The sequence below is a fragment of the Arachis hypogaea genome, chromosome 3 (genome assembly GCF_003086295.3).
Source record: "Arachis hypogaea cultivar Tifrunner chromosome 3, arahy.Tifrunner.gnm2.J5K5, whole genome shotgun sequence".
Taxonomy (NCBI): Eukaryota; Viridiplantae; Streptophyta; class Magnoliopsida; order Fabales; family Fabaceae; genus Arachis; species Arachis hypogaea.
In genome coordinates, this window is record NC_092038.1 from 12,815,013 (window position 1) to 12,842,500 (window position 27,488).

The window sequence follows — 27,488 nt, forward strand, 5'->3', positions numbered from 1 at the left end:
CTAAATTGGCAAATATGTTTAGTGCACTACCATAACCATATAAAGATATCAAACTTCTTCAAAACTTTTGTTTTAAAGAGAACTTTTAATCAAAATTATATTCATCCTTATGTAAATTAGAATTTATATATCGTATATTTTTATTGCATTTCCATTTGTTTGGTTTCAAATCCTAGAATTATAAAGTGACTCAAATACACTACAATATAAGTTTTCTTATATTATCCAAACAATTTAACGTAACCTATTCTTAGCTTTGCTTTGTAACTCAATAACTTGCAGCTGTGTCCCATATTATTGTATAAAAATTTCTATAATGTATATAACCTGATGTCTTGAATAGGGTCCTCCACCCAAATCCCAAGCCCATTTTTAAGTATGTTACGAACCAATGACATAGTAGTCACACTTACATGTGCCAAAATAATCGCTTAAATATAAAAAGAAAAGCCACTTATCCATAGACCGATTGCTTTGATTAGGAGAGCTTGTTTGTGTGGTGTGCATACTCATTGTGTTTGACATTACACTAGCTGCACATGTAGTTTTGTTAGTATCTAAGAATTGTTTGTGCAACTACCTCGGTTGGGGTCATCTTCAGCTGTACAAATTGATATAAACAAATATGACAACATTAACAAAATATTTGGAGTAATTACTTGGAAAACTAAACAAAGAAAATTATATATTGTTTGTGAAACCTATATCAGCCTGCTGTTTTGGAGTGTCTATCATTGTAACTGTTGATGCAGTACCTGCAGAGGTTAAGTTAATGGAACGGTTACTATTTTTCTCAGACATACACAAATTTCCTCTATTATAAGCACCTTGTTCTTATTTATGTCTATTTAATGTCTATGAAATCGTCATTCACCATGGAGATTGCATTCTCTAAAGGGACTCCTCTTTCCAACAAGCTTTAATGCCCTTTCTCTTCTCCAATTCTTTGCTTCCTCTACCAATCAGTTTAATTCATTACCACTTTATGCTCTCAACAATTTCCAACTACAATGTCTTAACATAATTTAGTGATCTTCTCATATGTGCAATGAGCATTTATATTAAAATGGAATGACTTCTTTTGGCTTTCAAATTAACTTAAAATTAAGGTACCTGGTAATATAACATTTTTAATTAGTTTTGTTACACTAACAATGTGTTCTTACTCAATACTAATCATGTGCTGTGTTGTAATTACAAAATTATTGTAATGCCCAATGCATGATTTATCTCTCTATAAATCAAAGCAAGTTAGAAAAGACATAAACTTACTCACATTGACCAGTATCGAGCATATTAAATCCATCTTTCATATATACTTCTCAACTTCAAGAATTTATGAAACATCTAAATATTCGCTAAATAAAATCTAGAAACTTGGGATGGTACCTCCAGTTTCAGCAACATGTACAGCTGATGGAGAAGTTAAATTCTGTAGAAACAGTGTCATATTGTTGATCAAGCATCCAACTGTGCTAACTGTCTGTGAGGGAGAAAGCTCAATACTTGCTACAATGTTCTCCTTTCCTTTATTTTCCCAGTTTTTAGTTTGTCTCTTCTTTCTTGTCACAACTGTCACTGAAACAACAAACAATGTTAGTCCACCCATGGCTCCGGTCCATTATAACTTCAGAGTTTTTTTTTGTTAAAAAGTTACCACTTGATGGATCATTAATTTGTCCTTGTTCTTTAAGTCTTGAACCACTTTCAATATCATACATTCTCTTGTTGTTTTGGAGAATATTTCGATCATTATTTGCATAAACATCAACCTTTCTTTTGTTATTAGCAAATATCCCTTGTTGTTCTGCATAAACCAAAAGGATGCTCAATATACTTCTTATAGTTTCTACTTTCTTATTGTTATAAATTTGTAAAAAAAAAAATTAATATGAATAGAAAGATATTGAGTTTAATATGCATACTTGGATGTTTATCAACTGAGTTTAATATAATATTTTGAAGAGGTCGTCTCATTCTTGGTTGCTCTGGTGGCTCTAAATCTACTGTTCGTTACCTCTTCCTCTTCTCCTCAAGGATAGTTCTTCTTTGTTTCCTAGAAAGTGTAGCTGATGTTCTGTCCATTGCTCCTCCAAATGTTGTGACCTAGTTGTAAACTTACATTCCTATCTATATCAATGTGGTTTTTCCTTCCTAGTGTCTCTGTAGACTTACATTTCTATCACATATATGGTACAGTATCTCTCTATTTCATAGCTTACTCTAATGCTATGCTGTGTACTAAATATAAAGATGAGTGGACAAACTTCACATGTGCATTGTGTTAAGAATTTGCATAAAAATACGATTATTTCATTTATTTTTTCAAAGTCTAGTTTGAAAGGTGAATGATATTTTTTGTTTATTGACTCATCTTAGTATAAAGCTATTGATGTTGCCTTTTACATGATATTGCTAAAACTTCGTGTTTTAATTTGAGTTTCCCAAACTCTAAACCTTCATATGCATAACCCCTTAGTTTGGGACCACAGTAATTTCTCTGTGTCCTAGCTATAATTTGTAAATAATATGAGTAATGGTCATTATGAAAAATAAAAAATTGATTTATGTGTAAAAGCTAATTATAAATAACTTTTTAAAAGATAATAGTCCACGGAACAGTTTTATCTAATTATTGTTGTAACATAATTTGATAGAACACTTGATTATGTTCTATAATTGTCATACATGGATTAGTGATCATTTCCTTAATTAGATTATGTCAATATATAGATTAGTGATTGATTTTTTTTTAATTCAAGATTCATCGGTGTGTTAGCTTGCATTTCACTATACTCCTCAGAATAAGATATATATTGTTAGCAATCAATATATCATTTCAAGCCACTCTTACCATTACATATATATTGCTAATACATAAGATATTGACCTGGATTTGAAAACATAAATAAATCTAGCAAAATAAAGCTAGTAATCTTTTTAGGCTATCCCAAACTGATAAACCATTTCTATGACCATGGTTGCTTCCCATTGATAAATTTACACTATAATTTGTACCAAAAAAAAAAAGAAATAACTCCTAACTCAAAGAAAGTGGACAAAGCCTATCATATAAGACAAATTGTCCAGGTATAAAGTGGCACAAAACAAAATAACCGGAATCGTTATACTCCCATCCCACCCTCATCGAGATATACTAAACCATATAGAGTCTATTGGAGTGCAGAGTGATTGTCTTTACATTAACATGCTCTTGCCAAAATTGGTGCACTAGGTGGACTCTTCTTGCTTCCATGAACCTCAGCTTTGTTATAAATAGATCAGTCCTCTCAGAGTCATTTGAACAGTTAGAACCATTCCTAGTCTCCATTACGGATATGATATCCTTACCAACTAATAAGGAAGGACTGTATGGAATCCCAAGCCCAGTAACCTTGATCATCTTAGCCCAATCAAGATTCTGATCCCCATCTCACTTCATTTCCCAGACCAATATCTGTCTTGACAGTCCAACATTGTGAAAGGTTAATAATTCTATACCTTCTTTAAAAGGAGTCAGAGAGTGATATTCAGATTTCACCTCTGCGGGTATTGTAGCCTCATGGAAAGATCTGTGCCTGAGATTGAATGTGATAATGCTTACCGGCTCAGGAAAGTTAGGACGTTTCCAACCTATCCAGTAAACGACGCCATTGTCCACAACAGATTTGGGTCCAAGCTTCTGAACATTGCTCTCAAATGAACCTTCATGAGTCCACTCCCTTTCCACGGAACTATAAAGACTCCAGGACATGGTGCTGTCAGAGTAGTGCCGCTTGTGTACATGCACAGTGCGATATTCCATACTATCTTCCAAATATCCAAAGGCATAAAGAGATACAACGTGGCAGCAGTGCTTGCTAGCTTCGTCTGGTGCAAAACGCCTCTTTTGGGTGAGGGAATTCCACATAAGTAGCCTAGGGTTGAGACCCCCCATGGAAATCCTCAAGCAAATGACTTCATGGTCAGAGCTTATGATCGAGTTGAAGCCATAATGGTTGATTTCTATCGGCACATGGAAATTAAGCTACCACCCAGTATCAACTGAGGCTCGAACATACCACATTGAGTTTTGATCACTTGGGAGGGACCCAATCCCGACAATGACGCTTCGCTCTTTGTCTTTGGTTTCCTTATAGTTTTGCTTGATAAATAAGTTGGTGCATAGTCTAGAATTCCAAGCTTTACTCGGACTTTTGCACTTTTCTACTGTCTTTGGGTCTGCTTTCATTAAGATTTTCAAGATAATATCATCACTCAGGAATGAAAGATCGCCTTTCTTTGGTGGGATATCACTCATTGTGGCTATAAAGGGTTTGAACGTTTGGTTAATGGAGTTTAGTGAGTTAGAAGAATGATCACTCAATTGGAATACCACACAACAGTTTACTCTACCCTATTTATATAATTAGCTTATATGGTATGCATGTGCAGAATTGTTTAATCGTTCTATAAGGACGTGGGTGTGGTTACTTTAAACAAATAATTTTTTATTGCAAGGCAAAACAACTATATATAACATCTATTAATATGAGTTAATATGAGTAACTTATTTTAATTTAGGGGACATATGGTAAAATATGTTGGAATTCCACTCAAGCAGAAACATATCTAGGATTGGTTTTTCTAACATTATTCCTTAAGAGATAACTCAGCTCACCAAGTTGTCAATTTTAAGTAATGTTTCTTGAAGGTGCTAGATCCATAGTTATGTTATTAGCAGATATTCTTCCTCAATATATGGAGTATTAGTAGTGCCTAACACTTAACAATTTGGTGTAGCATAATCTTTTAATTTTAATCTATATGATTATAGCATAGTAGTTCTGTTAATCAGCTTGAGCATATGATATCCACCACCATAGTTGGGATATTTCAAGAAGTGTGCTATTGATGGGATTGATAAAGCAATTAACTGAACCATGAAATAATGTAATTCAAGAAGTGTGCTATTATGGGATTGATAATTTAAGGTAAGAATTAGTTCGCATGTGTTTTCATATAGTTCATTACATGGTATCTGTCCGCCGGATTTAGATTGAAATAATTAATAATTAACTATACAACTAATTTTTTCTTTATTGTAAAGAAAATTTTACACTATGTGCTAACCTAGGTTGATGCCTAAAGCCCACTAATTCAACTGCATATATCCTGGTTACATGAAAAGGGAATTTCCCATTGATTCCTTTTACATAGCATATCTGACAACATCTCATAATCATGTATGTTCAAATTGGTCTTGGATTTATTACACACATTCAAGTTAAAAAGCTTTTACTTTTGTAAATCTGATTCTGTTCTGATTCACACTTTCATAGATGATATTGCCTTTAAACACTACTATAGCATAAATCCAATAGCTTACACTATACTTTGCACTTTATTTCATTATATTATCTTGTTATAGCAGAATCCAGCTACAGAACTATTCACAAAAAATGTAATTAGTTGTGTAAAATATGTTATGTTATCCTTCACACTTTACTATTTGATATTACCTTCAAACACTGTTATAGCAAAATCGATGGTAGCCTTTTTTTGTTTTTCATCCTATATAATTATATTGTTTTATTAGACTGCCATAGCAAAAAAAAGTTTATCCTCCTTTGGGTAACATCAAATTTTCACTGTTGTTGAATTTGTCTTTATTTAATTCATTTAGTTACCATAAATGATGAATTGTCAAGCATTCCATCATCGATAACAAAAAAGAAGTTTTTCACATTGTCACTTCAATTTAAAATCTTGGAATTGTATAACATAACCTGTCAAGACTCCACTTCATTCCATTTTGGTTTTTAATATATCAAAAAGCATGTTATAAGGACAGACAGAAGATATGAAGTTTATCACTTGTTATCTCCTTTTTAAAGAAATATCTCCCTTTTGAATTTTATAAATCAGTCAAAAGCATACACAACCTCATTATAATTTAAATATAAGCCTTATTATTGATTGTGAAATATAAGCAATTTAAACCCTCTTTGTTGGTTTTGAATTTTTTTTTCTTCTTAAATTTATCAATGTTCAAAGAGTGAAGAAAAATAAATATAGAAGTACAGAGATATACAATGTTGGAAAAAACATACTCAATTTCATCTAAATTTAAATAGGTAATTTTCTAACAGCACACTATTTCAAAACTCAATGCTATTTTATATTATTATTTTTTGACTATATATAATCAACCTTATTTTCAAAGAATACAGCTTTGGAATTAAAAAGCATCTTCAAATATGTTTACCTGAAATTTTCTTTATCTTCAATTACGAAATTTATTGATTTTTTAATGAAATACGTCTCTAAATAATTGAATCAATTGATATTTAACACATAATCTAGGCTATAAAAATATGTGATTAAGCTGAAAGTGCATGCTGATAGCATTTCAGATTGTTAAGTCTCACGCTTTATTATTTTCTTCATTCTTTGTCTTATTTAAAAATAAAATTGTACATTGTATCTAACTTAGATTGATGCCTAGAACCTAGTAATTCAATTTTATTTCTCTGTTTTAATTTTATATCAAAAGTAATTTAGAATTTATTGCACAATGACAAAAAAATGCAATTACTTCTGTAAATTTGATTCCATTATGCTTCACATTTTACTATATGATATTACCTTTAAACACTGCTATGGCAAAACTCAGCACGTTACTCCATGCTTTATACCATATCCATTATATTGGTTTAGTAAGTCAAAGCAAAATCTATCTTTAGGCCCCTTCTCCACACAAATACACTTAGTTGTGTAACTTTGGTTACATCCTACCTCAACTTTACTACTTAGTATTGTGTTTAAACACTGGTAGAGTAAAATATAAGGCATTACACCCTGCTTCTAACCCTACATAATTATATTGTCTTATTAGACTACAAAACCAAGAATCCAGCTTACCACATATTTATTTGTGAAAATGACATCCCATCAATTTGAAAACCACAGATTGACCTAAACGTAAATTTTTCAAGGGCACTACCTAGTTTTATACAGTATATCAACGACTACCTATTTTTGGCATATTTCAGTATTTTGAATGCATCCATATAGCCAACCCATTACTCTAGTATCCTTTGGTTATTATGACTATTCTAGTGATAACTCTTATAGTCCTTCAAATTATAGTCCCATGTACTTAAAAATAAAAATTATTTTAGTGATAACTTGTATTTCTTAATATTATTCTGGTTTTCCAATAATTTATAATATAATATTATAATAACTTTGTTATATGCAGTGTAAAAAAGTCGATATCTTGGAAATTAAAAATGCATACTTCATTTCTTCAACAGTGAAGAGCCATTATCTTGGAATTCCTGATAATTCCATCGATCATATAGAAATTCTCTAAGGAATTCTTGAATGCAGTGGTATCTATCTTATTAAATGTTGGCTTTATATAAAGATGACAATATGAAATTAAAAATATATTTTGTATTATTCTTATAATCCTATGCCTTAAAATTCTATTTTATTATTTTTATTTTACTAACAAAAAAGTCATAATATATAATAATCTCTTTATAAGCTCAATCTATAATAGGAGACGAGGAGGAGTAAGTTCATAACTTCATATAGATTTCCGAAATTAGCTTTTTCATTAAGAACTATTACAGTTGCAAGTTATTAACTCCACCTGAAAGATTTAATTAATATTTATTGTCAATCCCCACAATATTTATAAAATATAATACTGAAAAGTTAAAATATTAATCTATCTTCAATATATATATATATATATATATGTATTCTCGGGTTAAAAATATTCCACCTATAAACTCACAGTATATATTCTTTAATTATAAATACATTTTTTTTAAATATCATTGTGGAGTAAGGATATGATATAAGCCAATTACATAACATTGCCGACCACTTTTAAACTAAAATTTAGGAGTATTTAAGCTTAGTAATTCAAGAAATCTTAGCTAACAATAAGGATGTAATATGAAGTTGGCTTAGCAACATCCAAAAAAGTTAACAAAATGACTCTCATCTATTTCTAGTGACTGAGCATTTCCAAAAGGTCCTATCTCTATAAGTTTTTCCACTCTATAAAATAAGATAACTAATACCTACGAAACAACATATTTTTTGATAAAAAAAATGAAATTGCTACTAAATAAAATAGATGCATATGGTTGAAAATCACTAATAGCATAAACAACTCAGTTAGCAACATCTATCAGCTGGCTCTTTTGCTTCTTGCCCCCCTTACCGCTGAACTTATTGGTTGAGAGCTGTCATTCTTCATCATTTTCATTAATTGTTGTTGTACTTGACTTTACACCATTGAGAGCTCTTTTAGCGGGGGTCTTGTACTTGAGACTTGAAACAACCTCTTCCACAACATCCTTCACAAAAAATAATGGATATCAAATAGTATTTAGTATCAACTTTACAATGAAACATATATTAAGTATTTTTAATCTTTCTTAGTATTTCTTTAGGAAATATGCATAGAAAAATATACTTATTTTTCTTCACTCTTTAAAAAATGCATAAATTAAGAAAGAAAAAAATTTCACAACCAACAAATCGGGTTTAAATTGATATACTTTGTCTATGATGATACTGCTCAATAGTTAGTTTCTTCTGGTTCTGATCTATATAAAAACTAAAGACATAACCTACATATCACTGATTGCTATGGTATAAAATAACACATATCTTAAATCTTAAATGCATTTATGTCTGAAGAAAAACTACAAATAAAACTATCTCCATACTAGAATACACAAATTATCGCTATCAGTCTTAATATCAGCCACATTTTCTACGATCTCGACGAAATCATTGCATCCGATTTTCTATAGATATGGGAATGAGAATTCTAATTATATAATTAGTGAACAATTGATCTTTAAAAAACACAATGTATAACAGACATTGACAATACTTTATTAACTCACAATGAGGTTAACAGATGAATTAGTATTTGATTCTTTTGGGAGGTTCTTTTCTATGATGTCCTCATCATCACAAACTTTGCTAACAGTATAAACTTGGTCATATTGCTCGATGTTGGCTGACTTTATATTAATCTTAAAGAGAAACTTTCTATCCAGCATGTTATCAAGGGTGGGGGGTATTCCACCTCACCAATAGGCTGCGATCAAATTCACAAAAAGGAATTACTTTACATGGATACAACAACATTTTGAAGTTATGAGGTAATGATTGTGCACTTACTTCCTCTTCCTTGATTTGATCTGCCCTCTTTTCGCAAAGTTGAATTGCTTTCCTATCCCAAAGGAGCAAAGTCATACTGCCAGTACCATCATAGACAATCACCTTAACCTTGTACCTGTCATTCAACCAGTATCATAAGTTATACCCGCCATTTGTTTTTATACAGCTAACAATAAAATTCAAGATGAAATACAGTCTTCGTATTATAGTGCTCTCCACTTAATAAATTTGTTATCTAGTGATAAGTCTTATTATCTAGTTTAGGTGCCTAACCTGATTGAGGCAGTTCCTGCTGTGTGTCCACAACCCTTATATTCATATCTTTCAATAGTAGAAGTTTCAACTTTTTTGGGCACTTTCTACATGCTTTATAGAACCAATCATTCTTTCCAGCATTGATACAAATAATAGTTGCAGCAATCCAACATGTAGCTACCTGTTTAGAACTTGATTAGGCACTTCAATCAATTTCTAACATTAAAATATATTCCTATACAAAAAATTAATTAGTAAATTCTTCCATTAGTTTACCTTTGCAACATTTAGGGACTCCTCGATGGTCTTCACTCCAACCGACCCATGCTTCAGTTCATCAGCCGCAGACCAAGCTCCCTAAGATGAAAGTTGACTAATCCTAATTGAGTTTAGTGGTGCACCACTCAGGAGCCTACACAATTCAATAATATTGAACTTCTCAAACTTTTGACCCTCTTTAAATGTGTTGGATATAAACAGATTAAAGTTTAAAAAAACAAACCTGTTCCTAAAACTAACTACCTCTTTTAAATCCCTCTCAATGTGGATCTTGGAGATGTAAAAGTGGTTCTGAACAGTGGTTTTGCCGTTCCATCGGGATGTTTTAAAATATTGTAGCACAACAATAAGGGGTTCCACACTTCCTTCTTCAAAGTGTGGTCGGATTTGATCCACCATCTCCCCAAACAAAGTACACTCAATCCTATTGTTCCTATTGAAAACATAAGGATACATTATGGTATTTTATATTCTGAAAATATGTGTACACAGAAAAGTCAATTTTAAAAAATAGCACATACTCTAAGTCTTCTAACACAACAACCATACGTTTGGTTTCCTTGCCTGTACTGGTAGCCAAATCCCTTGGATCTTCCTTTCTAACTACTTCAGCAATCACGTCTAAAGAGCAAGAACTATCAATCTTAAAAAATAGATTTTGAACAAAGTTCACACAACAATTTTTTAAATAGTGTAAGTAATAGTCACCAAACAGATATGTGTCGTCCAATCTTTCAGCATTTAACAAATCCGAAATAGACCTGAAATGGAATGCTTCAAGAGGGTAGCTTGGGTTGTTTATATGTGTGACCGTTGTCCGTTGGGAAAACATTAGTATCCAGTTGCTATTGGTAGTCTTTGGCTTAGTTTTATTTCCCACAACTATGAAGTTACTCATAACGTACATCTGGAACTCAAAGATATTGCCCTTCCACCTAGCAACAACACTCTTGGGTATGGATGCATGAATCCTATCGCCCTAAAATTAGCAGAGACGGGAGAAATAAGTATCAGTAAATTAAAAAACAAATACTTGCACAATAACTACTATATATAAAAAGATTTGTTACCTTACTGTCTTGAAGGATCATCTCTATTGATCCAATTTCCTTTTCATTGTACTTGTTTGGAACCTCCGAAATCCTCACCACATATACGTTGAAATTCCATGCCAGTTTTTTTGGGTTGACATCGAGAAGGTAGTCAAATGTTTCGGCCATTATGCTTTTTTTTCGGTGTTTGATTTTTCAGAAAAAATGGAGATAGAGTATTTAGAGGGAGGGTTTACTCCTTTTTGTTTCTGAAGATGGTTAAAGATAGAGAAAGCGTATTTTAAAGATGGCTGAAGAAGATGGAGAGATAGAGTATTTAAAGGGAAGGTTAGAAATTAGAATAAACAATTTAAAATGTCAAATAAAAGAAGAAAGATTCGAGTACAACAACATTGTAAAGTGTAATAGTCTATTGAACCTAAACTCCTTTTGCAAAATGTGTAATGTGTAATAATTTATTGGATAATAATAAAAATGATTTTTTTAAGCTTTCTTTTATAATTGCCACTTGTCAAACATTGGAGTGTGACATTTGTTGTTAATTGGCATTGGAGTGTGACATTTGTTGTTAATTGGCAGCTCCACTTGTCGAGTAAATAACCGTGAAGTGCTCTCCTATTATATAAAGAGATTGTTGTTATGGAAAAAAAAGAGAGTGAGATAGGCTACTACTACTACACCTTCTATAGCTACTGTCACACCTTTTTTAGTTTATTTTGTTTTAAAATTACAAAAATATCCTTCATTCATTAAAAATAAGATACTAGAAAACTATCTATTCCCAACGTTTAAATAGATGTACTAAACAATGTTAAATGTTACATTTTGCTTATTATTATGGCCGAAAAATTCACTTATGGGATTCTAAATGTTATATATATTAAAAAATATAATTATGTTATGTGTATAGTAAAATAAATTATCATATTCAGTTATTTATTAGTATAAAATATATATTAAAATATAAATATATATATATTAAAAATTAATTAAATTATATATATATTTATACACAAATATATTAGTAACTAATTTTAGTAACTGATTTTAGTATATAACTAATATTTTTATAAAAAGTGATATATTTGTGTGAAATTGCAGGGATATAAAATCAATAAGGTGGAAACTCAGGTGCATATTCACGTGAAATTGATAGCTGAGAGCTGTTAGATGAAAATTTAGTCAAATCAGTCAAATCATCTAACGACTCTCAGTTATCAACTTCACATGAAGTCAACTGAATTTTCACCAACTAACAAAGCATTTTATTTGGAGGGAGAGAGGGGGGGGGGGAATACATCATTTTATTTGGATGAAATGCGTAAGTGAAATGCATTTTCGTTAGTGCGAAATGTTTTTGACTCTTAATATGTTTCATTGGGAGTGAATTGAGAAGAAGAAATTGTTGGGGTTGAAATGCATTTTGTTCAGCGCGAAATGCATTTAGTTGGGGTGAAATACTTTTGACTCTTAACATATTTCGTTAGGAGTGAATTGAAAAGAAAGAAAAAAAGAAGCATCATGAGTTTTTTTTGTGATGAATGAGTATAGTTGGTTCAAATAAATATTACATTTTTGTGCTATTCTAAGAATATTTTTACTTGTATTTTATCTTGATTTTCTGTAATTTGTTTAAAGTTGAACTAAAAAGAAAAAGCAGAGAAGAGAGAATGATGAGTTTTTTTGTATTTTTTGTGAATGATGATTGTTGTTGGTTCAAGAGATTTTTTATTTTGTTCACATTATATTTTATGTATCTACATTATTTTATTGTTTCAAGTTAAGTTGTATGCTTCTCTTGTGTTCTATATTGGTCTATTGTGTATATTATTTATTTTGGTATTTTAGATTCGACAGATATCATTAAAAGAAGAGTAATGTTAGGGGTGTTCGCGGTGCGGTTTGGATTGGATTGAATTTACGGTTTTATAAATTAAAAAAATTATATACATATAACAAGTCTCAACATCAAATTTTAAATAATCAACAATATCTTAAAAAGCTAACAATAATATAACAATAGAAATAAAATTATAGGTTAGTTAAAATAAATAAATAAATAACATTTTGAACATAAAATATTTATCAAATAATAATAATATATGAATAATATAAAAATGTATAAAAAATTGAACATGTTATAAGTATAATTGTAATATAATAATAAAATAATAATATTATAACACATTGTGCGGTTTGGATTGGATTGGATCAGTTATAAAAAGTAGATCCGAAGTCCGATCCGATCCAACGATTTACAAAAAATAGAATCCAATCAAATTCGAATTAGTGCGGTTTTAATCGGTTTTCGGTTTGGATCGGATTGTATGAGCGGTTTAATTTGGATCAGTTTGGATTTGAACACTCCTAAGTAAAGTCTCGTTTTTGTTTCTAATATTTGGGGTAAATTCAAAAGTTATCTCTAACGTTTAAATCGTTTTATTTAAGTCTCTAACGTTTTAAAATTGACTCAATGTTGTCTTGCCGCTAGGGATCTTAACAGAATTGACGACGAAACAAAATTGAGACAATTTTGAAACGTTAGAGACTTAAATAGGACGAAAACGTTGGGGACAAAAATGATATATAGAAATAAATTTGAATTTTATCCTTTAATAATATCAATTTTTTACGGTACCTAGTTATTCAATTATTTTTTAATCACATCTAAGTAAAGTACACTTAATCACAATACTTTTATTCTAAATAAATTTATTTTTTTATAATTTTATTCTTAAAAATTTTTACTCATCATAAAATATTTGTAGAATGACTAGTACATAAACTTATGGAAAGAAATGATACATATACAATAAAGTAATGTGATTCTAATCATTCTACAAATATTTTATGATGAGTAAAAATCTTTAAGAGTAAAATTATTAAAAAATAAATTTATTTAGAATGAAAGTAATGTGATTAAGTGTAATTTAATTAAATGTGATTAAAAAATAATTGAATAACTATGTACCGTAAAAGATTGATATTATTAAAAGATAAAATTAAAATTTATTTCTATGTATCGTTTTTGTCCCCAACGTTTTCGTCCTATTTAAGTCCCTAACGTTTCAAAATCGTCTCAATTTTGTCTCGCCGTCAATTCTGTTAACAGATCTCTAACGGCAGGACAACATTGAGTCAACTTTGAAACGTTAAAAACTTACCCAAATATTGGAGACAAAAATGATACTTTATTTTTAAAAGAAAAACAAAAAGAAGAAGAACAAATGAAGGAAAGAATGGTAAGCAGTTAGATTACAAGTTTGTAATACTAGTGAATTTGTACCAAATACATATGAGCTAGAGAGTAAGATTTTGGGTGTGTCTAAAACGAGTACACCAGTTTTGTGTGCATTGGATGCACAACTTTTTATGAATTATTAGATTTTACTAGATAAAAATCAAAAGATGTTATAAAAAGAGAGTATTAATATATTTTATAAATATAAAATATATTAGTACATACATAAATAAATATATTACAATATTATGACATTTTGTTTCTTTTATCCAAAATGGGAAAATGTGAAAACTAAATTCGTGTCGAGCTCACTCGCCTCGACAATGAGCTTTTAGGTCATTTTGCCTCTTTCTTCTTTTTACTCTCTAGTATTTGGTTCATGCACGATTCGATGTAAATGCCAGTGAATTTCATGTTTTAACATTTCAACTTGACAGAATTATTTTTTATTTTTTTTATATATATGTTTTTCTTTTCCTTTGCATATCTCAAATTAGAGTTTTTTATGCACAAGAAATATAAATTATTACAAGATTATACTTCATTTTGAAGGAAGAAAAAAAAATAGCAAAATGATGAATATCATGATAATTACGAAGTTAGAAATCATGAATAATATTTTTTTTGGATAATGTACGAAGTATTTTATTCATGAAAATGGTCTCATTTTAAATTTTCAATTTTCAATCTTCAATCTGGTTTGAATAAATTTGTCAATGTTTTAGTAATATTTTAAATTGGTTTTTTAAAATTAAATTTGTATGAAAATGGTCGTCTTACTAATTTGTTTGTTGTGTCATTTGTAGAGAAAGATAGAGAGTTAGGGGAGGCTCGCGAAAATCAAGTCCTTGAGGAATTCAGAGCGTCTTAGAAAAAAGGCCGTCGAAGAGGTACATTCTCCTCCTAAATTGTTGGAGTATCCATTGTGTTAGTTTCATTGCGTGTTATAGGAGGGGAATCTCGACCAAAAACAACATTGAATGAAGACATTCCAATCACCAAATGATATGATGTATTGTGGCTAAAAGCAGCACACGTAAGAGATGGTACCAATAATGGAAATTCTCTTAAATATAGCAGCGTAATTACATCTCTAAACATCAATTCAGAATCTATGTTTGTCCATCCGATTCTGGATGGTATACTAAACTTTGTGCCAACTAGATTATCTGTCTGTCACAGTATTATTCCCAAAATTTATTGGTGAAGACTTTATTCCTGTCGAAAACAATGGATTGAGAAGTTCCATGTACACTCACTACATTTCTAAGGATAGCATCCACTACCTTTTGTGCTGTCAAAACCCGCTGGTAAGGCAATGAAGTGGGAAAATTTGGATAAGCGGTCCACTACCATTAAGATGAATGAGTGACCATGTGATATTAGAAGCCCGGTAATAAAATCCAAGGAGATGCCCTGCCAAATATCGGATGGAATAGGAAGGGGTTTAAGCTATGGAATGGAGACACAATGGTTATGTCAGATCTCGGTGGCTCGAAGCAAGGCCAGTCTCTCGATCAAACTTCCACGATCTAGGAAGTGCAAGTTCATCATCTCGCCAGTCAAAGAAGAAAGAAACGGCTGAAAAAGTCGCAACAAGGGGACGGACAAACAATGCATTAAAGTGGGAGGCTGCTGATAAGGATATGGCAGGAAGTAATGCAATACCTGTGGTGAAGTCAAATAAAATCAAGCCGCCTTGAACACTCTCATTCCCTTAAGAATAAAAATATTTTTTACTTTTTTGTTCAATCTTATACAGTGTTTACTCATTGAATTAATATATTATAGGGGTAAAATGATAGACAATAATGTGGCTTGGTATGTTGTTTGTAGTTTCATAGGTGTAAGATAAAGATGAAACTCATACACCCTCTTAGCATTGAATAATTTAAGTTTGTAATCGATTGACTTATACTAAATGCAGTTGATAAGTCACCTTCCCGATTCTATTGACTATTGAAAAATGGACAAAATTTTTCATTCTCAGCTTCTAACTCTTGCGCCATGCTACTGATTGCTGTTAGTATGGCTACAATTTGACGAATACATAGCCACCCACAATGAATTTCACAGCATCATTCGCAAGTTCATCATCTTGCCAGCCAAAGAAAAAATAGGCAGCTGAAAAAGTTGTAACAGAAAGACGGGTAAAGTGGGCATTGATGCGGGAGGCTGCTGATAAGGCTGCAGCTGCAAAGCATTAACAACATTTGATGAAGTAGGGCAGGAAGTGATGCAATACATGTGCTGAAGTCAAATCAAATCAAGCCAGGTCTTGAACATTCCCTTTCCGTTAAGAAAAAAAATTATTTTTTACTTAATGTTTTTCAATCTTGTACAATATTTACTCACTGAACTGATTTACCATAATCTAGTGAGTATAGATGATAGACAATAATGTGATTTGATATGTTTGTTAGTAGTTTTGTGGGTGTAAGGTGGAGATGAAACTCACTCACCTTCTTAACATTGAGTAATTTAGGTTTGTAATCAATTGACTTACACTAAATGCAGTAGATAAGCCACCTTCCCGATTCTAGTGACTATTGAAAAAAGGGCCAAAATATCTCATTTCCAACTTCTGACTCTTGTGCCATGCTACTGATTGTTGCTGGTATGACTGCATTTTGACGACTACGTTGTCATCCACCTTGAATACCACAACATTATTCGCAAGTTCATTATCTTGCCAACCAATGAAAAAATAGGCAATTGAAAAAGTTACAACAGAGAGATGGACAAAGCGAGTACTGATACAGTGATGCGCGGGGCCGCTGATAAGGCAGCAGCGGCAAAGCATCAACAACATCTGATAAGGTTGGACAGGAAGTGATGCAATACATGTGCTGAAGTCAAGTCAAATCAAATCAAGTCAGGCTTTGAACACTCCCCATCCTTTAAAAAAAAAATTTTTTAGTTATTTTTTCAATCTTGTATAGGGTTTACTCATTGAATTAATGTACCATAATATGATAGGTATAAATGATAGACAATAATGTGGATTGATATGTTGTTAGTAGTTCTGTGGGTGTAAGGTGGATATAAAACTCATACACCCTCTTAGCATTGAACAATTTAGGTTTGTAATGAAGTGACTTACATTAAATGCAATCGATAAGCCACCTGATTCATTTCATTCCCATTTTCTGACTCTTGCACCATGCCACTAATTACTGTCGGTATGACTACAGTTTAATGAATATATAGTCACCCACCTTGAATTCTATAGCATCATTCGCAAGTTCATCGTCTTGCCAGCTGATGCGGGCCAAACGTCGATCTAGAACTTCTTAGTAGAATTTCATCATAAGTATAGTTCCTAACCAACAAATGACCCTATCACATTTTAAATTGGATCACAATTCAAATCAATAAAAGCTAAAATTTTAAATCTAGGGTCGTCTCTCAAAGAAATTACAATGAGGTGTGTGTATCATTCGCTACGAGAAAAGGGGTTAAAATGCAAAAGGCAAGAAATTAAATGAAACGAAAGTAAAGAGTAAACGAAGAAATTTTAAGTGCTAAAAGGCATCTTGGTAAAGATTGAGAGTTAAGGTTTCCTATCCAAGTCATTGATCACAAATATGGTAATTAAGAAGAGTTAATTCCATTTCGTCATCCCCCAAATCTCGGAAAAAGTCAAATAGGCATATCTTAATTTATAAATCTTAACAAACTCACTTATTAGACTTTAGAATAAGTATTTTTATAACTAAAAATTTAAATATAAAATAATTTATTTATAAGCTATTATTAATAAAAGTCGTTATATTTTAAACTCCTTTTTCAAAAGAGTTTATTTAAAAAATTTACCCAAATTGACCTTAAGCCTTTTTATTCCCTGCGAAATGCCTTTTCTTTTTTTGTTATTTTTTGAAATTTTTTTGTTTTAAAATGATTAATGAATATGTGATTTGAGAAAAAAAACTATAAAATGATATTATAAAATAAAATAATTAATTAATTAGGTTATCAAAATTTATATTAAATAAAAAATTAAATTTAACTTATGATAAATCAAGCTATTTTAAAATTGAAAAAATTAAGTAAAATTTTAGCAGGAAATTTTTTTGAAATAAAATAAAAAAATTATTATTTTTCTAAAGTCAATATTTTAACTTTAATTTCAGAAATACGATTTTTTTGTTAGAATGAGTTCATCTAATTCTCTAGCAAATTTTACCTAAATTTTCTAAAATTCTAATTTTCAAACTATTATCATATCTCCAACAATATATACGAATACATCGTCTTCAGAAATATGTACACAAGAAAAAGTCATATTTAATTAGGATTTAAAAAAAATCATTATTTTCTAAAAAAATTATAACTTATTTCTATGTACTCTTATGTACTCTCTAAAGACGATGATAATGATCGTCATTGTCTGATTTTTTCTGATCAAACAAATTCTATAAAAATATAAAAATTTGTTGGGGTCAATTCGGATGCAATAAATTTGTCCTTAATACTAAAAAAAATAATATTCTAAAAGTTAAAATTAAAAAAATATATTTAAAAAATTAATTATTTTTTATTTTATTTAAAAAAAATTATATATTACACCAAATAATCAAATATATTAATTTTGTTTTTATAATTTGCATATCTCCACAAAGTAAAAAAAAAAAAGTGAAAAACTATTTTTTTTTGTCAGGAAGTGAAAAGATAACTTCGAACAGACGTACCTTATGGGCTGGTCAAGTTTGGGTTTACAAATATTTAAAAATCTGTAGAAATAAATAAGAAAAAAAAGGAGATAAAAATATTTAAATAAAAAAAGAAAAGGGAACTCTGTAGCTTTTCCTAGAATTTGCTCGGAAGGATCTAGAACAAATTCCCAACAAAGGTAAACAAATCCAACGGCCCGCGTCAATAAATTCTAGACTCTTCTCTGGGACCCACCAAGTACAATTCCGCACTCATCTCAACCGTCCATCGATCAAACCCTAAAATCCATAAAAAGAAAAATTAAACTCCCCAAAAGAAATTGAGTACTGAAGTATTTCGCGTGGTCAGTGTTAACCCGTGCATAAATATATACGAGGCCCAAAACCAGGGTTTTCACCTTAGCTTCTTTTTGTTGTTGCGCGTGTGAGATCTAGAACTCTCTGACTACAACGCTTCTTCTTGTTCAGTTGGGCGGAAGTAGTTAGGGTTTCGAAGTTTTGACCTTCTTCGATAAGGGACCAGGATGTTTGGGAGAGCGCCGAAGAAGAGCGATAACACCAGGTACTATGAGATCCTTGGAGTCTCCAAGAACGCTTCACAGGATGATCTCAAGAAGGCTTACAAGAAAGCCGCCATCAAGAATCACCCTGACAAAGGCGGTGATCCCGAGAAGGTAACGGATTTCTTGTTTTTGATTACTGATTTGTGTTTTTTGTTATCATGATTTGGATGAAGATGTTGTTTGTTGAATTTGTTAAAACATTATCTCTTCGCGTTTTGTAATTGATTTGGCGTTAAAATTTTTGAAATTGAAAGTCATGATATGTTGTTACTGTGTAGACAGGTTTTTGAATTGAATTTGTGTTTATTTAGAGAACCGATTCGAGGTTTGATAGGTTAAAAATTGTGCTTTCTTGTGCAATTCATGTTCAGGGATGTGTTTGGACTTCAGATTGAGCTGATTTATGACGTGCAAAAATATATATATATATATATATATATATATATATATATAACTGAGATTGCAAAAGTAAACGAAACAAAGCATTACTCGTTTGTTAATTTGGATTTTGGATTGGTTTGTTGCAGTTTAAAGAGCTTGCCCAGGCTTATGAGGTTCTGAGTGATCCTGAAAAGCGTGAGATTTATGATCAGTATGGTGAGGATGCTCTCAAAGAAGGAATGGGTGGCGGTGGTGGCGGCCACGACCCATTTGATATCTTCCAGTCTTTCTTTGGTGGGAGTCCCTTTGGCGGCGGTATGTTATAATCAGATGTTTTTTCAGTTTTGGGAAATTTTTATTGGTTGTGTTAATTTTGTATTTTGATTGGGTTTTGAGAGATTTGTTGATGGCTTCTTTGAATAGGTGGTAGTAGCAGAGGGAGGAGGCAGAGAAGGGGAGAAGATGTGGTTCACCCCCTCAAGGTCTCGCTTGAAGACCTATACCTGGGAACATCTAAAAAGCTCTCGCTTTCTCGCAATGTACTTTGCTCAAAGTGCAATGGGTAAGTATAATCATATCAAAATTTCAAGTTGTTGGTACTCTATTGTGATGTGATTGATTGTATGTACACTGGTTTCTTACGTTTGTGTGGTTGTTTGTGTTATTGAACTTTGCAGCAAAGGGTCCAAGTCTGGGAATTCTACAAAGTGCGCTGGTTGCCAAGGAACTGGTATGAAGGTTTCTATCAGGCACCTTGGTCCCTCTATGATTCAGCAAATGCAGCATCCTTGCAATGAATGTAAGGGTACTGGCGAAACCATCAGTGACAGGGACCGTTGCCCACAGTGCAAAGGAGAGAAGGTTGTGCAGGAGAAGAAGGTTCTTGAGGTCCATGTGGAGAAGGGTATGCAGAACGGACAGAAGATTACATTCCCTGGTGAAGCCGATGAAGCGGTGAGCCAATGAGGAATACCTTAAAGTGTTACTATATTGAGCTTAATAATCAACTGCAGTATTCGGACTGAGTTGGAATTGTTTGTGTTTTGCAGCCAGATACTATCACTGGGGATATTGTATTTGTCCTTCAGCAAAAGGAGCACCCCAAGTTCAAAAGGAAGGCAGAAGACCTTTTTGTAGAACACACTTTGTCCCTCACTGAGTCGCTATGTGGCTTCCAATTTGTGCTCACACACTTGGATGGCAGGCAACTCCTTATTAAATCAAACCCTGGTGAAGTTGTCAAGCCTGGTATGCAATAGCAAATAGTTCATTAGTTCCTCTATCATTCAATTCTGCAGTGTTTGATTATGTTTGTGATTTCTAACATGGGTTGTGTGTTATATAATTGCAGACTCATTCAAAGCGATTAATGATGAGGGAATGCCAATATACCAGAGGCCATTCATGAAGGGCAAGCTTTACATCCACTTCACTGTTGAATTCCCAGAGTCTTTGAACCCTGATCAGGTTAAGGCTCTAGAAGCTGTTCTGCCATCGAGGCCTTCCTCACAGTTAACAGACATGGAGCTTGATGAGTGTGAGGAGACCACACTACATGATGTCAACATGGAGGAAGAGTCAAGGAGGAAGGCACAAGCTCAGCAGGAGGCATATGAAGAAGATGATGACATGCCTGGTGGTGCACAGAGGGTACAGTGCGCCCAGCAGTAGAGAATGTTCTGTTCTGTGGCAGAGAGGGTAGAGTCAGATATGGTGATGATGAAGGATTCTATGATGAGTGTTGTTGACCTTAGTGTGTGGAGTAGAAGCATAAAACAGTGTTTGATCAATGATCTGAAGTTTTTAACAGTGTACTTATTGCCTTATATTATTATTAAGGGATAATTTCCTTTTCTTAAGGGATACTTTCTATTCTTGACAACAACGACTTTACTGAATATTCTTTATGGAGTGATTTTTCATTTTTTCCAGACAGTTTTTTTATGACCTTGTTTTGGTGTGTGAATTACTTGATCTGATAAATATGAGAGACATTTGTACACTTAGTAGATAGTAACTGGAGGAAAGGAAAGTTGAATGTCTGAATTTTCCTGAAGTATTCCAAGCCGAGTGTAATCAGAGGGATTCCGAGACTTACGTATCTCGCATCATGTGAGTGTAGCTGTGTAGGCTGGTAGCCCGGGTATGGAGTAGGGGATGTGCTCTGCTTCTTAAATTGGATGTCTTCGAGTCTCTGAATAACAGTAAAAGTAAAGTGAGTAAGTAGTAAGTACTAACGTACTTTGCCCTTAAAAAGGAAAAATGTTGAGGATGATTGTAAACGTACTTTGCCCCTAAAAAGGAAAATGTCAAGGATGATTGCTCAGTTGTACTCATGAAATATGTTGGAAGTGTAATTTACTAATTTAGTTTATTTAAAAGTTTAATAGGATATCTTAGTCTATAATAAATTTTAATTATTAAATTATTATTTAAATTGTTATTATATCAGATTTAGTTATTAGATTAGTGTTGTCAATAAATTATAGTTCAAATAGTAAAGAGTTATAGTTCAAATGGTATAATTTTTTTAATATTTATGTAAGAGATTGTAGATTCGAGTCTTCTTATTTTTGGTAAAAAAAATGATCAGATTAGTGTTTAAATTGTTATTATATTAGACATTGTCTACATAGAGAGATTTTAAGAAAAATTATTATTAAATAATAATAGATATTAATTTATCTATTTTTATTAAAATATAAAAATTAATTTGTCTAATAAAATAAAAAATTAAAGACTAATTTGGCAACCAAAAGTTTTTTTTTTTTGGGGACATCAATTTGATAACCAAAAGTTGGTCTTATGTAACTATTTTTTTCTTCTTCCGCTCATCAAATTTCGGTTAAACTTTAAAGATTATGGGAACAAAGTAGTTGGATTGCTTTCGGCCATTGTGAAGACTGAAGACCGAAGAGCCACGGAGAGAAAGGAAAAGACGGAAGCCCAAAAGAACCGTGAACATAATGCCATCAACATTCAACAAGATAAAATTGGGCCTAGTTGTCACTTGTCAAAGATTTTGTAGTTATTATTATTATATTTTTTTTTAATTTTTATTCCCATTTTGTCTCTTTGTTTGCATTTGGTTTGTCAAAACTTGGAATCCAAATGGTGAGGCGAAGACACCTACCACGTTACGCTGTGTCCCATATATTATTAATGCAGAATGTAGGCCTACACAGTACACACCCCTAATTCAACATCTTTCTATTATTTCCTTTCCTTTGAGCTTCCTCAGAAACGGAAACCCCATGGATTTTCCAAAGCTCAACATTCTTCTATGCTTGTCCATCTTCCTTCTTTCATCCTTTCGCGCTCATGCCAAAGTCAAATTTAACTACTGCGGTATGCGTTTCTTCTACTGCTGCTCCCTCACCTTTCTCTTTTCACTATTCTCTTCTTTTTCTTTTTCCTAAGGCTCAATCAGTTTCGAGATAACTGTTTACTTTTCTATTTCCTCTGCTTATTTCTATCTAGTTATGTAATTGAATAGTCTTGCAGTTCTGGAAGTTACAGTTGACTTGATTCTATCGAATGGATTTCTGAAGTTGGATATTTTTTCTTTATAATCATACTGTTTCTTATGGGATTAAGTTTTTGTTGCAAACTGCTGCATTCATTTTGATGTGAATGGATTTTCGTGATTTTTGTGTTTGAGGTCATGTGCGAGTGTGATCCTTCACTGTTGTTGACCTTTGGTCAATGCTTGATTCGGATTGGGTTTTGGATTGTGCACTTTTTGACTATTTATTTATTTGTTTATTTTCACACTCAAAATCTGTGCAGATAAGAAGGCAAACTATGATGTGAAGGTTTCTGCAGTTGAAATATCTCCAGATCCTGTTGTTAGTGGGGAAGCAGCTACCTTTAAAATTAAAGCTTCTTCTGGTAATCGCTCTTCTTCACACTTTTTTCTCTTGTTTAATTCTCGCTTTTCCAATTCGCATAACATATGTTTTAAAAGCATGTTAGAAGTTCTAATGTAGTTAATAGGTACTGGATTAATTATTAATTACAAATTACAGTGCATTCCAGGGGTTGACCCAGAATGGTCACATATAGGGATGGAAATGAACTGAGTTGAGCCTACACTTGGAAGCTCAAGCTTTGGTTGATAATATTAGGCTTTACTCATGATTTGGCTCATTTGTTACCGAGCCTTGCCATGAGCCTCAAGTACAACTAGATAGACGGTTATTGAGACTAAGCTTGCTCAAGTATAGATTAAGCTTTTGCCTATAAGTAGGTAACTTGTTCTCAGTATAATTATGCACCTCACATATGGTACAAGATACTGAGTTGAACATAGCAAAGCTCAAGCTCGACTCATTTAGCAAATAAGTGCAACGCTCAAATATGGAACTCAATGCTTAAAGTCAGCCAATAAAGCTCATGACCTTAGTTTATCAAGCAAGAAATAGCTCGTGAGTCATGAGTTGGGTTAACTCACTTCTAGCCCTAGTCCCTTACAAGTTACACCCATTTTATTATTGTTTTCAGGAACACAATATGCCTTAAATACTAGATCTGAAGACTTAATACAATTTACCATTTATGTTCTGGATTCTGAGTACATTATTTGTTTCTTAATATTTGTATTGGTGCTGCTTCATCAAGTTAATGTATCATGCATTAGTGTGCTGAATTATGAGTGTACTGTTTTCTATCTTTCATGCAGGTCAAGCTATTTCTGGAGGGGACTTGATAATTGCAGTTTCATATCTTGGGATACCCGTCCGTACTGAAAATCATGATTTTTGTGAAGAAGTATCCTCCTGCCCTGTCTCTTCTGGAGACTTTGTGATTTCCCACACCCAGACATTGCCTTCATTTACTCCACCGGTTAGTTTTGATTTGTCTCACTCACACTCACATGTCTTACCAATGCTACAAGATTCTAAAAGTATGATCTATCATAATATCATGAAATAAAGCTTACTTCAACCTTTGATGCAATTTAATTGATACCATGATGGAAAATTCATTGAAAAATCATTGTGATCTACCACTCATTTGCTGCTTGAGCGTTGAAACTTAGATGCTTTTTACCATTATTTCATTTGACTTTGATTTGAGTGATAAGCTTTTCATTATTCAACATTCGCAAATTTGTCCTTGGCATGCTACTCACTCTTCCCTTTTGAATTGTGATTTTCCACACCCAGACATTGGCTTCATTTACTCCACCGGTTAGTTTTGATTTGTCTCATGCACACTCATATGTCTTACCAATGCTAAAATATTCTAAAAGTATGATCCTATCATAGTATCATGAAATAAAGCTTACTTCAACCTTTGATTGAAGTTAATTGATACTATGATAGGAAATTCATTGAAAATCATTGTGCTTTCCCACTCATATTGTGCTTGAGCCTTGAAACTTAGATTTAAGTTAGCATTATTAACTTACTTAATATGACTTTGATTGGGGTGATAAGCTTTTCATTATTTGACATTTGCAAATTTGTCCTTGGCATGCTACTCAATCTTCCCTTTTGACTTGGTAAATGCAAAATTGGTTTTCTATGTAACATAATCAAGATTAAAGTGTAATTAAACTTTTCTCTCTTTAGAATATCAACAATAGTGTGGTATACAATATACATTTGAGGAGGTCATCAACTTTATTCTTCTTCAGAAATGAATTTTTCTCATTAGTAAGTAGGTTTATTGCTGCTATACTTAGTTACTTACTATAAAGTGAGATTGGATTTTAACAAAATTTTTATGAAGAGGTCTAGGAGACCAACTACATAACAAACCAACTAAGCCAACTCCCTTTTATTTTTTATTTTGACATTCGAAAAACTAGGGTAGTGAGGAGTTGTTTTTATTTCTTTTTTTAACGAACCTGTTTTTCAACTAGTTGGTTGGAGTTGGCTTCACTCCTAGTTGGTTCCCTAGCGGAACCGAACTTTTATTTGGTCAATCTTACCAAGTCTTTGGGATAGTCAGATATGATTCTAGCTTGATGACAAAATGAAATTTGTTAAACAACCATTTTTTTTTTCTGTTGTGTTTGGTATTTTTTGCTTTAATGCTAGTGTCAGGAACCTAGTCAACAATAAACTAGGGCCTTATTTCTAAACTAATCGCTTAGGTGTTTTGAAACTAACTTGCTTAACTAGCAAGTGAGTGAGAGGAATCAGTATTCTGGTATTAACAAGAAGAGGGAACTACATAAGGGAATGAGAGGGATATCATGGGGTATGCCTCAGAATTATGAGGATGAGAATTGGCCTTTTGAAGTGCCATACACATTGTATTGTTCTTGCAATTTCAGTGTTAATTCCAGAGGAATTTCTGTGTTTTAGTGCAATCTTCGTGCATGAATCCTAGGTTCCTTACGGTTAGTTAATTAGTTTTCCAAATTTCTTTTCAGCTTTTTTTTATTATTATAATTGGGTGAACAGCCCATTTTCCAGTATCCATTTATATGTGTGGTTATACTTGCATGGAGTTTAAGTTATTGGAATAAGGTAATTTCTCTAATGAAGTGGAGGAGAAAAAAAAAAAGCTTTTTGATGAAATAGTATGGCTGAGCAATGAGATTGTAACTCATGTGGAGTATTATTCGAATTAACATATGCATAAGCACTAATGGTTTAAATTTGAAGTGTGAAACCTTTCATACATGATACATCAACCCAAAATATCCACCTACCCAAACACAGAAGCATTATATGCACTTGTTTAGTGAGACGACTTGAGTATTATACGGGAAATGGAGTTTCAGCTTCCAACCACTCATTTTTTGTTTTATATATGTAACTTTAAATGTTATATATGAAATGAATGGCTATAGATGTTCCTAAAGCATACATGAATTGTGTTATAAAAGCATGCAAATATTTCTCAGAGATTATCTATGCATTCACGTTTTCGTTTATCCTGTATTTGATGACAATATTCCCTGTGGAGGTAAACATTTAAGTCCAATAATTGCTGGGTTCATTTCCTTGTTTTCACTGCAATTTTTGTTTCTCTGCAGGGATCCTACACTCTGAAGATGACACTGAAGGATAACAAAGATGAGCTCTTAACTTGCATTAAGTTTAGCTTCACAATCAAATTTGGATCCATGGTGTCGGATGCCTAAATCCTCTTTTGCACTCTCATCTGGTTGTTACTGCATGGTTGCCATGTTTGTGTTGTAATATGTACCCTACGATAGCTTTGAAGATTCATATCTTAGCAATAAAGGTGGGAAAAATTGAAAGATGTAGTGGGGGCAGTGTTGTTTAATGTTCTTCTGAGAGAACAATCATGTCCAACTCCGAACATGTGTATGTTGTGCATACTTGAATCAATGTCAATGACAAAACTTGTTTGCTTACTGTGATCTTAGATCAGAAAGTATGATTTCCCTTTCCACAACATAGTTCAGACAAGAAAATCAATAGAGTAATGCTCATATTGGTTCATAACAAATTGCTTTAGCTAAATCAGTTTCAAACAAATATAATTGACAAATTAGTTCTTGATATTTTAGAATATTGATCAAATTAATCTTTAATAAAATAAAAAGATAAACTATCTTTTATTCTTTAAAATTTTAGACAATTTAAAATTTCAATTATATAAATTCTTAGAATAATTAAAGATTAATTTGACATTTCTTAAAAAATATTAAAAACTAATTTGTCTAATAATTTAAAACATGAGAGACCAAGTTATCCCAAAAAAAAAAACTATAAAAACTAATGTGTTGGAATGGGATATAAAGAATACGACACTTTGGGACGTAGTCTTTCACATATCAAACTTTGTAGTGTTTGATTTATATATAAAGAATATTAATTAAATATTAGACAGGTGTATTAACAGAACTTAGAACTTCTTG

At 32.1% G+C, this 27,488-nt stretch overlaps 3 protein-coding genes across 3 annotated transcripts; 2 read left to right on the forward strand and 1 right to left on the reverse strand.

Annotated features, from left to right (window-relative positions):
• Positions 1-8,249: 8,249 nt before the first annotated feature.
• On the reverse strand, positions 8,250-10,952 carry LOC112769619 (uncharacterized). The gene is made up of 10 exons (XM_072231175.1): positions 10,803-10,952; positions 10,441-10,711; positions 10,254-10,353; positions 9,976-10,165; positions 9,730-9,810; positions 9,472-9,557; positions 9,199-9,313; positions 8,919-9,038; positions 8,736-8,816; positions 8,250-8,360 (listed from the first exon to the last, which is right to left on the reverse strand). The coding sequence occupies exons 1-10, from the start codon at positions 10,950-10,952 to the stop codon at positions 8,250-8,252; spliced, it is 1,305 nt and encodes a 434-aa protein (XP_072087276.1).
• Positions 10,953-18,934: 7,982 nt separating this feature from the next.
• LOC112789555 (dnaJ protein homolog) lies at positions 18,935-21,569 on the forward strand. The gene is made up of 6 exons (XM_025831499.2): positions 18,935-19,372; positions 19,789-19,957; positions 20,066-20,204; positions 20,320-20,596; positions 20,692-20,890; positions 20,994-21,569. The coding sequence occupies exons 1-6, from the start codon at positions 19,223-19,225 to the stop codon at positions 21,311-21,313; spliced, it is 1,254 nt and encodes a 417-aa protein (XP_025687284.1). The 5' UTR covers positions 18,935-19,222; the 3' UTR covers positions 21,314-21,569.
• A 149-nt stretch (positions 21,570-21,718) lies between these two features.
• Positions 21,719-26,981, forward strand: LOC112789556 (uncharacterized). The gene is made up of 4 exons (XM_025831500.3): positions 21,719-22,990; positions 23,432-23,533; positions 24,324-24,487; positions 26,637-26,981. The coding sequence occupies exons 1-4, from the start codon at positions 22,897-22,899 to the stop codon at positions 26,742-26,744; spliced, it is 468 nt and encodes a 155-aa protein (XP_025687285.1). The 5' UTR covers positions 21,719-22,896; the 3' UTR covers positions 26,745-26,981.
• The last annotated feature ends 507 nt before the right edge of the window (positions 26,982-27,488 follow it).

What these genes read in the sequence shown, in the direction of transcription:
- LOC112769619 (XM_072231175.1), bottom strand. Translation starts at nt 10,952, where the DNA reads ATGGCCGAAACATTTGACTACCTTCTCGATGTCAACCCAAAAAAACTG. An exon ending in TGATCCTTCAAGACAGTAAG is followed by an intron (nt 10,712 to 10,802) that starts GTAACAAATCTT and finishes TGCTAATTTTAG; the next exon opens with GGCGATAGGATTCATGCATC. An exon ending in ATTCATCTGTTAACCTCATT is followed by an intron (nt 8,817 to 8,918) that starts GTGAGTTAATAA and finishes CCATATCTATAG; the next exon opens with AAAATCGGATGCAATGATTT.
- LOC112789555 (XM_025831499.2), top strand. Translation starts at nt 19,223, where the DNA reads ATGTTTGGGAGAGCGCCGAAGAAGAGCGATAACACCAGGTACTATGAG. An exon ending in TGGGAGTCCCTTTGGCGGCG is followed by an intron (nt 19,958 to 20,065) that starts GTATGTTATAAT and finishes TTCTTTGAATAG; the next exon opens with GTGGTAGTAGCAGAGGGAGG. An exon ending in CTGGTGAAGCCGATGAAGCG is followed by an intron (nt 20,597 to 20,691) that starts GTGAGCCAATGA and finishes TGTGTTTTGCAG; the next exon opens with CCAGATACTATCACTGGGGA.
- LOC112789556 (XM_025831500.3), top strand. Translation starts at nt 22,897, where the DNA reads ATGGATTTTCCAAAGCTCAACATTCTTCTATGCTTGTCCATCTTCCTT. An exon ending in AGTCAAATTTAACTACTGCG is followed by an intron (nt 22,991 to 23,431) that starts GTATGCGTTTCT and finishes AAATCTGTGCAG; the next exon opens with ATAAGAAGGCAAACTATGAT. An exon ending in TAAAATTAAAGCTTCTTCTG is followed by an intron (nt 23,534 to 24,323) that starts GTAATCGCTCTT and finishes TCTTTCATGCAG; the next exon opens with GTCAAGCTATTTCTGGAGGG.